Here is an 11,470-nt window from a genome sequence, read left to right on the forward strand (position 1 = left end):
GGGTAGAAGTCGAATTCGCAGTCTCCAGAGATCGGAGAAGAGTACTGACGCATTCCACAAGCTACTGGAACCAAATTTCAGGAATTGATAAAAGCGAAACGCAAGCATTATCGCACTGCAATGTGAAGTAGAATCATAACTTGCTAAGGACAACAGAGAGATAGTCCGTGGTTATGAAGTCGACTGATGCGATGGAGGGCTTTATTGGGTTAGGGTGCCTTGGGCTGTTTAGGACTCACACGCCGCCATGTGATGATGACATGTTGTAACTTAGCAACACGAACATTCAAGAGTTGAGTGATGACTTGTTTGATTTGAAAGCATCGTTTATAATAGAGCTACTGCCGATATGATCAACGATGCGATATCGGCAAATCAGCAGACTAAACAGATACATAACCATGCTTTGCTTTAGGATCGATATACCTCTTCACCAAGATACGTCTAAACAATTTGTTGTAATCGTACGCTATCCTCATGCTCGTACATATCACCCATCAACCTTCTCATTGTATCTGCCTTCATTGAGTACGTCCGAACCCAACAAGTCTCTCCCTGCACTGAGTAAGTCATAATTACTCTCTTGGTTGTTCAATTCTGAGGCGGTAGAACATGCGTAGAGTTGTTCAGTAACCGAAGCTCAAGACAGTCAGAGATGCAGAAGTGAGCAAGGTGGTAGTAGTCTCAGGCAAATTCAAATTCCAGTAGTCTTAATTCAGCAAGCATACAATAATATGCATGGGATATACATGGACATGGATGGTAGAATAAAATCAAATGTCAAATAAATCAAATATAATCCAAGGTGCGGCGGGTCAGATGACGCAGTAAACCGATGCAATGGATAGAAAATAGCAAGATGAGGCGTTTGTTCGACTAATCTAAAGTTAACGCCGACGTCGAGGCGATCGAGCGGAAGCGATGCGCCGTCGCGTGCCCAGAGGCCTTAACGAGAAGGCAAAGCGAAGGCAAAGGGAAGGGGAAGGGGAAGGGGCAGGTGCATAGTATATGTGTGTATTTAATTATTATTATTATTGTTTGATTGACACCAGTGACTGTCAGCTGGATCCAGCGTTGCTATCATGGATGTCTAGCGATCTAGGGAAAATGGGGTAATAAACTACTTAGATCAAAGTAGTTGAATGCAAAGAATTTTCGTAGTTTTCGTTGAAGAGTACTTCGTGTTGTACGCAAGCGAAGGAGCTTAAATCGTTCTTAGTGAAGTGTAGTATCTGCGATTAGACCCGTTCACGACTTCCTGCACGACTCCTACGCGTTTTCATATTTGCGACTTGGACTCATATCATCGTCATCAAAGTACAATTGTTGTCAGTTCTTGAGAACGAATTCATGTAATCGCTGTCATGCTAGATGGCCACAGTATTCAGTTTGTCTCCAACGGCCGTTCAGACATAACTAGTCGTTGTTGAATATGATTGAATATGATAATCCCACAAGCCATGATCCTCTATCCAGACTTCCACCCGGGATATTTGTAAATATCTTGCTGTCGCTCGCGCTCAAAGACATAATTCAATGCACCAAAGTTTGTCGAAAATGGAAGGCGTTTGTAGTGGGGTGTCCGCCATTATGGTCGTATGTTACTCTCTGTCATGATGATAACCGTGTATCTGGTGCAAACATATCAGAGTATATCAAGCGGTGTGCCGGAACACACCTTAGTTTAAGTTCATCCTTATCCGCAGAGTACCGATGCCTTCGAGGACTACCACATATTCTTGCACTAAAGATTGACGTCTGTGCATTCAACCATGTAATGTGTGACATTACATCTGGGATGTTTGAATCACTCCAAAGCTTGCTTTTTTATTTCTCAGAAGACTCGACGCTTCATAAAGCTACGTTCTTCATGTTATGGACAGTCACTACGCCTCCAACGTGTCCTAGCCTTGAAGAGCTGTGTTTTGAAGGTCAGAGTACTATCAGCAAAAGGAAGCGAATGCTGCTCCCGACGTGGGATTCGATGACAATTCTGTTAATATTTTCACGATTGAAAACGCTGCATCTCAGCGGGTTAAAGATTATGTCTGATCTTCTTGATTTGGAAGCCATGCAAGAACTACGAAGTGTCAGTTTGCTCAACTGCACGTTTTCTACAATGCCGACAATCCCGATGACTTGTTCCACGCTGGTCGTCGATGGCTGCAACGTGTTTCCCCGCTCTTTGCCAGAACAGAATATCAGACTGGGCAAGATTGCTCTGCGAAACTATCCCTACAATAATGAAGCTTTGCTTGTTCTTTGAATCAATGCCATTGGCGGTCACTGAGGAAGCTAGATATCTCAGGAAACACAGCGCTTAAATTTTCGAGACTGTTTACTCCGGATGGGAAGAAGTTGGAGTTCTATATCACTGATCGGTTTAAATATTTGGAGACTGTATATTGTCGGATCGACTGTCACGGATGATGTGCTCTCAGAATTTCGAAGACTTACCATGCTAAAGTATCTAGTAGTTCAGGATGCACAACAGGTTACAGCACGAGGATTTCACAATTTGCTCTACTTTGGTCGACCATGTTCTCAATTCGGCAAATTAATGTACTTGGTCAGTCCTGTGAGCTATATCGCCGTTGATATGGAGACTCAAAGGATTATGTGTAGTGATCGGATAAGTCTAGCTCATCTTCACAATTATTTGCTTAAACTTGATGGTGTGTACCGTGTCGTAGGAGGAGACGGTTCACGCTGATGACATGATAGAGAGTCGGAAAGGTGCTACTATAGAGTTTGAAATACCAGAGAATTTTGGCGTTAATACAGATTTGTGTGCTAGCACAGTTATTGCGAACTGGCAGGAACTTTCCAAGACTGAGGAATGATAGAGTCCAGAATAGATTTTGAATTGCACTGGTGCAGTGACGATCATGGTCATTTGATTAAACTACAGAGCGGAATTATAGTAGACCAGATCTGGGATTGCGATCTGTGTTGAAATACGCTGCTTAATCTCAAGATAAACGCTCCATCCTCAACCGCAGCGTCGTACAGTGGACAGGGCGCCTAAAAAAGTGATTGCGAGTCCAATCTATGTCTGAGGGGCAAGTTGTGCGAAACATGGGTGACATCGCAGTGTTATTGGCTTTAATCTCTACAAGAGTATGTCATAAGCGTTGGAAGCCTATAATATGTAGTAAGACGTTGAAAATACACAGCTGTTACAACGCAATATCACGTATTAAATGTGCACATGAGAAGCAGATGCGTCCATTACATTAAGAGCCCGTAAAACAAAGTAAACATTAATCCACCGGAAATGCTTCGTCAAAATGATACAATATATACATATCCTATTATCTAACAATGATTCTGCAGTTTAATATCTATGTCGTTTGAAATTCATTTTGCCTTCTGGCGAATCTAATTGATCACTGTGAGGAACCGTTCGCCTTTTCATGGTATTTAGGTTTCCCATTTCAAACCCAGATTGCATGGTCTGTTGGAGCTGTTCAAATCCTTGATATGAGTTCTGCTGCTGTTGCTGGAGCTGTTGCGATCGCAGATGATCTTGCTCGATCCGCTGCTCTTCTTCCAACTGAGCTGAGACAGCGTGAAATAGCATATCATCAGGAGTTATCATTAAGATATCTCTCGCATTCTTCGCTACCGCTGAGTCGGACGGAAGAGGTTGTGACCTATCAAGCTGCAACTCGGATCGGAAAGTGAATTCCGCGCCAGTCATGGTGAAGTCCATCCCGTTCGATCGCTGCGTCTGAGACTGGCCATGCTGCTGAGTACGTGGCTCCAGCCGGTCATGGTTTTGTGAGTCCTGACGTGCCTCATCTGACTTTGATTGAGCCGGCCTGTCGCCCATTTGCTCGTCCTTCATGCAGTTTGACTCTACACCCGATCCAAACTTCCGTTGTACAGCCCATTCATATACATCCTGACCGGACGCGATGATGGCCAGAACGTCATCAATGGCTTCTAAATATCCTTGCTCTTTTGCCCGCGATATGTCCTGGTTTGCGGCGCGGTAAAGCTTTGTCACCGCAACAGCAGCTGCCTTGAACGTGGACAATAGCTGTGACTCGTCGTCAGGAGTGGTCTCGAATTTTCCGGCAGAAGTGGGCAAATGAGAAGAAAAAGAGGACATATCCATCTCCTCCGTCGTAGTATTCTGTTTGGCCCGCGGAAATAGTCGTTGACGGCAATGCAATATTTTCCAGCCGATGTTTAAATGAACTATGATCTGCAAGTTTTCCACTGTAAGATATGTGGTAAACGTCATTGTGTTAAGCCGCCGGGGTCCGGGGCTGTGAGTTGTGGCGTTTGCTCCAAATCATAAGCGTCAAAACGCTATATAATTAGAGGCTTTTCTGTATAATATCAGTCCAATTACGACGTATATGTAGCACCAAAATCTACTGTGGCGGTGCACGTGGCGACGATATTTCTTGTTGCGTTTGTTGAGGATTATCCCAGGATATACACTTTTTCAACTATCTTTCGTCGCCATTCTCCTCTTTCATCACTTCGTCACGTTTCAATCACAATCGTATCCGGATTAAATTTGTATCGCTTCTTTCTTATTTAGACGATCAGTGTAGACAATTACTATAATGTCGCCGCCGGCGCTACCCGACAATGACGCGTCCGATACCAGTCCGTTGCCGACAACTGTCGCGCCTTCGGAAACTGACGATGCAGACTACTACTCCGTATGTTTATGCAGTGACAGCATTGTTGAGTTATCGTGGTACTGATTAGGTACAGGAACTAGAGGCTCCCGCCTCGGAGAAAACTAAGCGGAAGCAGGCGTTACAGGCGAAGAAGAAACAACTCGATAAACAGAAGGTATGCTCGCCACGCGCGCGTAAAAGTTGGAATATATCTAATGAAACTAGCTTATTGATTCGGCACGACGATTTCGATACTTGATCGGTTTGACTGGTAAGCTTGATCTTGTCGAATGAGTTGCCCTTGGTCGGCGGCGTCTAATCTTGCTGCAACAGATCTATTCAGACATTTCATCGACATCCGAGCACAACAAGATCACGAAATCAAGCAGATTCTCGATGAAGCAGATTCTAAGGCTTCTCGGGGACGTCCACGAAAGAACGCCTCCTCTGATCATCGCCACCGAAAGACAGAGCAGGAGGAGGACGCGGAGCTTATGAAGGATGAGGCGGAGGAAGAATCGGAAACTACAGTCTTTACCGAATCGCCATCATTCATTAATGGTACTATGCGTGATTATCAGGTCCAGGGTCTCAATTGGCTCATTTCTCTGCACGAGAATGGCATCTCAGGAATTCTTGCTGACGAGATGGGGCTTGGCAAGACATTACAAACCATTTCCTTTTTGGGATATCTTCGCTATGTTCGAGGCGTCAAGGGCCCTCATTTGATTGCTGTTCCTAAATCGACTCTCGATAATTGGTCCAGAGAGTTTGCCAGATGGACTGCAGATGTTAACATACTCGTGCTTCAGGGCCACAAAGAACAGAGATCGGAGCTCATTAACGAGCGGTTATTGACTAGCGATTTTGATGTTTGCATCACATCTTACGAAATGATCTTACGAGAGAAGTCTCATCTTAACAAATTTGCCTGGGAGTACATCATTGTCGACGAGGCGCATCGTATTAAGAACGAAGATTCTATGCTGTCGCAGATCATTCGTGTTTTCAACTCCAGAAATCGCCTGCTTATCACTGGTACTCCGTTACAGAACAATCTTCACGAGCTGTGGGCATTACTCAATTTTTTGCTGCCCGACGTGTTTTCTGACTCCAATGTCTTCGATCAGTGGTTCGAGAGTCAGAACTCTGATCAGGATACTGTGGTTCAACAGCTGCATAAAGTTTTGCGACCTTTCTTGCTGCGAAGAGTCAAATCTGATGTAGAGAAGTCCCTGCTCCCGAAGAAAGGTTGGTTTGATTATTCTGAACGTTGCAGGTTGCAGGAATGAAGCTAACAGGACTAGAAATTAATGTTTACGTCGGTATGTCGGATATGCAAGTAAAGTGGTACCAGAAGATTTTGGAGAAGGATATTGATGCTGTCAATGGTGCTGGTGGCAAGCGTGAGTCTAAGACACGACTTCTCAACATTGTCATGCAGCTCCGCAAATGCTGCAATCATCCATATCTTTTCGAGGGTGCTGAGCCTGGTCCTCCGTACACCACGGATGAGCATCTGGTTCAGAATACTGGCAAGATGATTATGCTTGACAAGTTGCTCAAGAGGATGAAAGCCCAGGGTTCTCGTGTTTTAATTTTCTCTCAGATGAGCAGGGTGTTGGATATCTTAGAAGACTACTGCTTGTTCCGGGAGTACGAGTACTGTCGAATCGATGGTTCCACCGCTCATGAGGATCGCATCACCGCCATCGACGAGTACAACAAACCTGGCTCCGAGAAGTTCATTTTCTTGCTTACGACTCGAGCAGGAGGACTAGGTATCAATTTGACTACTGCAGATACAGTTGTTCTGTACGATTCGGACTGGAACCCTCAGGCTGATCTACAAGCTATGGATCGCGCTCATCGTATTGGCCAGACTAAGCAGGTCGTTGTATTCCGATTCGTTACCGAAAATGCTATTGAAGAAAAAGTGTTGGAACGCGCTGCTCAAAAGTTACGCTTGGACCAGCTTGTTATACAACAAGGTCGGTCACAGAATCAAGCGAAGAACGCAGCTTCAAAGGATGAGTTGCTCTCTATGATTCAACACGGTGCTGAGGCTGTTTTCCAGAAAGCTAATAGTGGAACTCTGACCTCGATGGACGATATTGACGACATCTTGAAGAAGTCCGAGGAGCGAACGGCTGAGCTGAACGCAAGATACTCGAAGCTTGGTCTTGATGATCTTCAGAAGTTCACTTCGGATTCTGCATACGAATGGAATGGTGAAGATTTTGCGAAGCGAAAGCAAGGAATTCAGTTAAATTGGATTAATCCTAGCAAGCGCGAGCGAAAGGAGCAGACATACAGTGTTGACAAGTACTATAAGGGCGTTTTGCAGACTGGCGGCCGGACAGCTGGTCCACCCAAAGCTCCACGAGCACCCAAACAAGTTCACACCCAGGATCATCAATTCTATCCGCCTAGGTTGATTGAGTTGCATGAGAAAGAGACCGCTTATTTCCGAAAACAGCAGGGATATAAGGTTCCTTTGCCTGAAGGTGAGGAAGAGGATTTGGATGAGCGCGAGGCTGAGCGAGAGCTGGAGCAGCAGGAAATTGACAAGTCTGAACCGTTGACTGAGATGGAAGAGGAGGAAAAGCGGCAGCTTGCAAACGAAGGTTTCAGCAACTGGTCACGAAGAGACTTCACACATTTTATTCAGCTGAACGCGAAATACGGACGTGACGATCTCGAGGGCATTGCCTCGGAGTTCGAAGGCAAGACATATGAGGAGATTGAGGAATATAGCAAGGTTTTCTGGGAACGATTTTCAGAAATCGATGGCTACGACAAGTATATTGCGCAAATCGAGGCCGGAGAGGAGCGTACTCGAAAGCTCAACCATCAGCAGAAACTTCTCCGTCAGAAGATTGAAAAGTACCGAGCGCCACTACAGCAGCTCCAGATCCAGTATCCGATTAATAACTCAAAGAAGGTCTACACCGAAGAAGAAGATAGGTTTTTGCTTGTGCAACTAGACAAACTCGGCCTTGATAGAGAAAACCTTTACGATTTGATTCGTGACGCCATTAGAACGTCACCTATGTTTCGATTTGACTGGTTCTTCCTTTCTCGCACTCCGCTCGAATTGTCACGTCGGTGTTCAACCTTGATCACGTCCGTTGTACGCGAAGTCGAGGGACCCAGTAAGCGTGGTAAGGATCGTGAACGTGATGAGGAAGAAGAGGAGATGCCAGTTGCAAAGAAACCAAAGAAAGGCGGCCGTGTTTCAAAGAAGTAAGAACTCGCGTTCGTTTTATAATGATGTATACGATATAGTGAATTGTTTTAGTATGGTATGACATGTTTTGTTATTAGGATAGAGAAATTTGTCAATATTCTAGTCGCTCGTTTGTGAGGGATGAGATAGTGGACATGTACAGAGGTTTTTCGAGTTAGAAGGTATCATTTGGTACAAATATGTTACAAATCCCTTTCAATTGCACAATTTTACTCCAAATATATTACAAATCCCTTTCAATTGCACAATTTTACTCCCCTTCCGGATAGCTAAGGGATATACATTGTAGAAACACAGTAATCAATCAACTCCTGACCGGCTGTGCTTGTCTATTAATTTATGCACATCCAGCATGTCGTCATCAGAACTGAATTTGTCGGTGGCCTGACTTAGGTCGAAACTAGGAATGTTGAGATCAATATCAATCATTGACGACTTTGTCCTTTTTTCCTTCCGAGACTTTTCACCTAAAAGCCTTCCGGCAACAACTTTCTTACTATCCCATGGACCGGGAACTGCGTCTTCCGCCTGAGGTGGCCCTATGCTTACGTTATTGTGGCTTACATGCTTCACAAACTGCTGCAGCTGCTGTGTTCGCTTAGAATGCCGTATTGTCACATCTGTGGATTTGCCATCGTTTTCTACCATCTCCAGAATCGGGTCATATTCTTGATTGTGAATATGAGTGACGGACGCTTCATAGACCCGCGCATATCGCTGCTTTAGCTTACTTTCCTCTTTCGGAGTCAAGAGACCAAAGTCCGTATTGTCCATCTCCTGTTTAGATTTGACTAACGTTGGATATATTGAGTCGGACTTGCGTCTCTTGAGGCTCAGCAAGTCTACTGAATTCGGATCCAAATTCTCCTGATTATATTTTGACTTGCGGCCCCGTTTCTTGGGCGTACTATCATCCATGTCATCTGATAGCAGTCTTGATGCTGTAGTAAATGCTGTTCTTACACCGTCTGGCATATTGAATTTCTTCGCGGATCGTTTCAGCTTAGACTTCTTGGCGGACGAGTTTGTAACAGGTTCCGGCGGCGCTTTGTTTTCAACTGGAATGTCGATATGCTTCAATTCAATCTCAGGGGTAATAGAGTCAGGTAATATCCTTTGGCAAGGTTGGAACTCGAAAGAGGATACATTGCATATTGCCTCTTGGATTTCTTCATATTTTGCAAGAGCTTCGTGCCATTTACTTTGCTCGCGCTCAGTCAAAAGAGCGACTATTCGGCCTTTCCGGAATCGACCGGTCCGTCCCATTCGTTGAAGGACCCGAACGGGCGAGGCAGATGCGTCATAGCAGATGATCATATCCACCTGACCAATGTCGAGACCCTCTTCACCGATCGAGGTTGCCACTAACGTGTTATATTTGCCAGCCTTGAAGTCGTCCAGAATCTGAATATTAATTAGCAGACTGCAAACTCGAAACTGAGTCCGTACATACCCGTTGCTGCTCTTGTTGTGACATACCCTCGCCACCGTCGATGTCTTTTGACATACTCTGTCCGAAGAACATATGCGCCTTAACATCCTCCACATCCTCGAGCACTCTGAGGATCTCTGCCGAGGACGTACGATATTGGCAAAATATGATAACCTTCGACTTGTCTGCGGCAACCTCCTCATCCGTGAAATAGTTAACCAGTGTAGCCACGAGTAAATTGATTTTTTCATGACTAACGAAAGTGTCCGCGCTAATAATTTGCTGAGCACGATGCTTGAGGCGCTTGTACTGATCAGTCCTGAGGAGTTCGCCAACGTATTTTCCGGGTTTCTTGATTCCACTTTCCCACTGTTGGAGATAACTGTAGAATGGCTTGATTCCATGATACTTTAATAATCCCATAGCGTGCGCAAGAGGAATAAGTAACCCAAACAATGCGTCGACTTTGAACAGCAGACCGCCACGATTTTGACCGGGTCGGGTGTTCGCTTGCCGGAAATCACCACGTGCTTTAAAAAGACCGTAGTGACTTATCAATGCGGCGTCTCTTATGAAGTATGCACCAGTGTTGACCAGCTGGTCCAGTGAAGGTTGAAGTGATGCGGCGAACATATCCAAAATCTCTTGACCATCGGGTGGCAGATCGGCGGTTATGTGCTCCACGCCTACGCCTTGCACATACTGAGCCACGTCTTCGCTCTTTTCCGTTCGGATCTCCGCGTGTGATATATTCAGATTTGTAATAACGTTCTGCACGGCTTCTACTGACGATCCAGGAGTAGCTGAGAGGCCTAGCACCCGGAGCTCTTTGTTAAACCGTTGAATAAATTGCACGACCTTCACATAGGAATAGTCCCCAGTAGCACGATGTGCCTCATCCACGACCAAGCAGACAATCTTCTTTGGGTCGACAACTCCACGCTTCAGATCATTGTCAATCGTTTGAGGCGTAACAAAAAACACTCTCTTTTCCTGCCAAATACCTTCCCGCACTGCTGGACTCGCAACACTGCCAATCAACATAGCTGTGTCCTCTCGAGGTATTCCAACAAGCTTGTAGCAGGCCTCTGCCTGCTGCGCAACAAGAGGTCTCGTGGGCGCCATAAATATAATTTTCGAGTCCGCTGTCCATCGATACCAATTTAGCATGACCACGGCTGCAATGAGGGTTTTCCCCAGACCAGTAGGTAGTGCGCATAGCACGTTATTTAGCAGAGCACGTTCGGCGATGTTGCGCTGGTAGTCTCTAATTGCCACATTTGTCGGATATATCCACGTGTCTAACGCTGCATGATTCAATGAATGGTGGGAGATCTGTGGACGTGGAGCCCATGATGGGGCGAATTCACCGGGAAGCCGACGAACATATGGATTTCGTATCGCTGGCCCATGTCTCGCTGCGGTGGCACCCACAGCCTTGCCAAATAGATTCACTTGCTTCATCCGGGACATACTAGAAATTGACGTATCAGCGTCATTGAGTGAACTTTCTGTCACAGATGAATTGCTCCGCTGTGAGACCGACGATGACGGTCGAGGAACGGGATCGCTCGCATTGACTGCCAGTTCGAGGAGTGCGCCTTCGTCTGACGATGAGAAGCCAAAGTCTTCGTCTTCCTGGACGTTCATATCAGACTTTCATGCTCTCGACATTTAGAGCTCCTGGCTGAAGATACTGTCTGGGAAATATAGATGATTGCTGAGTCGACCACCACCGTAGTGATCTCTGCAAAACGCGTGGAGCAGTTTACACGCGTAGGCAGGTTATCGGCTGCGTGTTCGATGTTAGGGTTGAAATCACGTGGCATTTACGAAAGCCACACCGGACTTCAGGGGGACAGAAACACACAGTTCGAGCACCTCTGGAACCCAAAACTTGTCAAGCACTCTATATGCGCTGAAATTGTCATGAAGTGCGAGAAACTGTGCTACAACAAGCACATAATAGCTCTGGTAGATTTACGTTTCTATTGTGTATTTGCCGGAGACGCTTCGGGTTCATGCTGTGGTTGGGTCAGTTACGACAGGCTATGTCTCTACGGTAAATCGTTCGCCGATTTGCTCCAAGCAGGTAGCGGGAGATTGCCGGTCAAGGTTGCTGTTTGGATACGAAAGCTAAGGTGT

General features: G+C 45.6%; 4 protein-coding genes across 4 annotated transcripts; 2 read left to right on the forward strand and 2 right to left on the reverse strand.

Annotated features, from left to right (window-relative positions):
• Positions 1-1,432: 1,432 nt before the first annotated feature.
• On the forward strand, positions 1,433-3,289 carry POJ06DRAFT_288772 (uncharacterized protein; the record flags this gene model as incomplete). The annotated part of the gene is made up of 11 exons (XM_056190305.1): positions 1,433-1,550; positions 1,575-1,627; positions 1,652-1,662; positions 1,684-1,920; positions 1,954-1,995; positions 2,032-2,170; positions 2,198-2,257; positions 2,300-2,431; positions 2,468-2,562; positions 2,584-2,702; positions 2,725-3,289. The coding sequence occupies 11 exons, from the start codon at positions 1,433-1,435 to the stop codon at positions 2,841-2,843; spliced, it is 1,125 nt and encodes a 374-aa protein (XP_056045385.1). The 3' UTR covers positions 2,844-3,289.
• Positions 3,118-4,435, reverse strand: POJ06DRAFT_73981 (uncharacterized protein). The gene has a single exon (XM_056191482.1). The coding sequence runs from the start codon at positions 4,250-4,252 to the stop codon at positions 3,338-3,340; it is 915 nt and encodes a 304-aa protein (XP_056045386.1). The 5' UTR covers positions 4,253-4,435; the 3' UTR covers positions 3,118-3,337.
• Positions 4,436-4,463: 28 nt separating this feature from the next.
• Positions 4,464-8,066, forward strand: POJ06DRAFT_248295 (SNF2 family N-terminal domain-containing protein). The gene is made up of 5 exons (XM_056187019.1): positions 4,464-4,682; positions 4,738-4,818; positions 4,869-4,914; positions 4,977-5,894; positions 5,951-8,066. The coding sequence occupies exons 1-5, from the start codon at positions 4,584-4,586 to the stop codon at positions 7,891-7,893; spliced, it is 3,087 nt and encodes a 1,028-aa protein (XP_056045387.1). The 5' UTR covers positions 4,464-4,583; the 3' UTR covers positions 7,894-8,066.
• On the reverse strand, positions 8,067-11,075 carry POJ06DRAFT_274213 (P-loop containing nucleoside triphosphate hydrolase protein). The gene is made up of 2 exons (XM_056189610.1): positions 9,347-11,075; positions 8,067-9,297 (listed from the first exon to the last, which is right to left on the reverse strand). Exons 1-2 carry the CDS (start codon positions 10,973-10,975, stop codon positions 8,194-8,196), a joined length of 2,733 nt encoding a protein of 910 aa, XP_056045388.1. The 5' UTR covers positions 10,976-11,075; the 3' UTR covers positions 8,067-8,193.
• Between the last annotated feature and the right edge of the window lie 395 nt (positions 11,076-11,470).

This window comes from Lipomyces tetrasporus (assembly GCF_029532465.1).
Source record: "Lipomyces tetrasporus strain NRRL Y-64009 chromosome Unknown POJ06scaffold_3, whole genome shotgun sequence".
NCBI lineage: Eukaryota > Fungi > Ascomycota > Lipomycetes > Lipomycetales > Lipomycetaceae > Lipomyces > Lipomyces tetrasporus.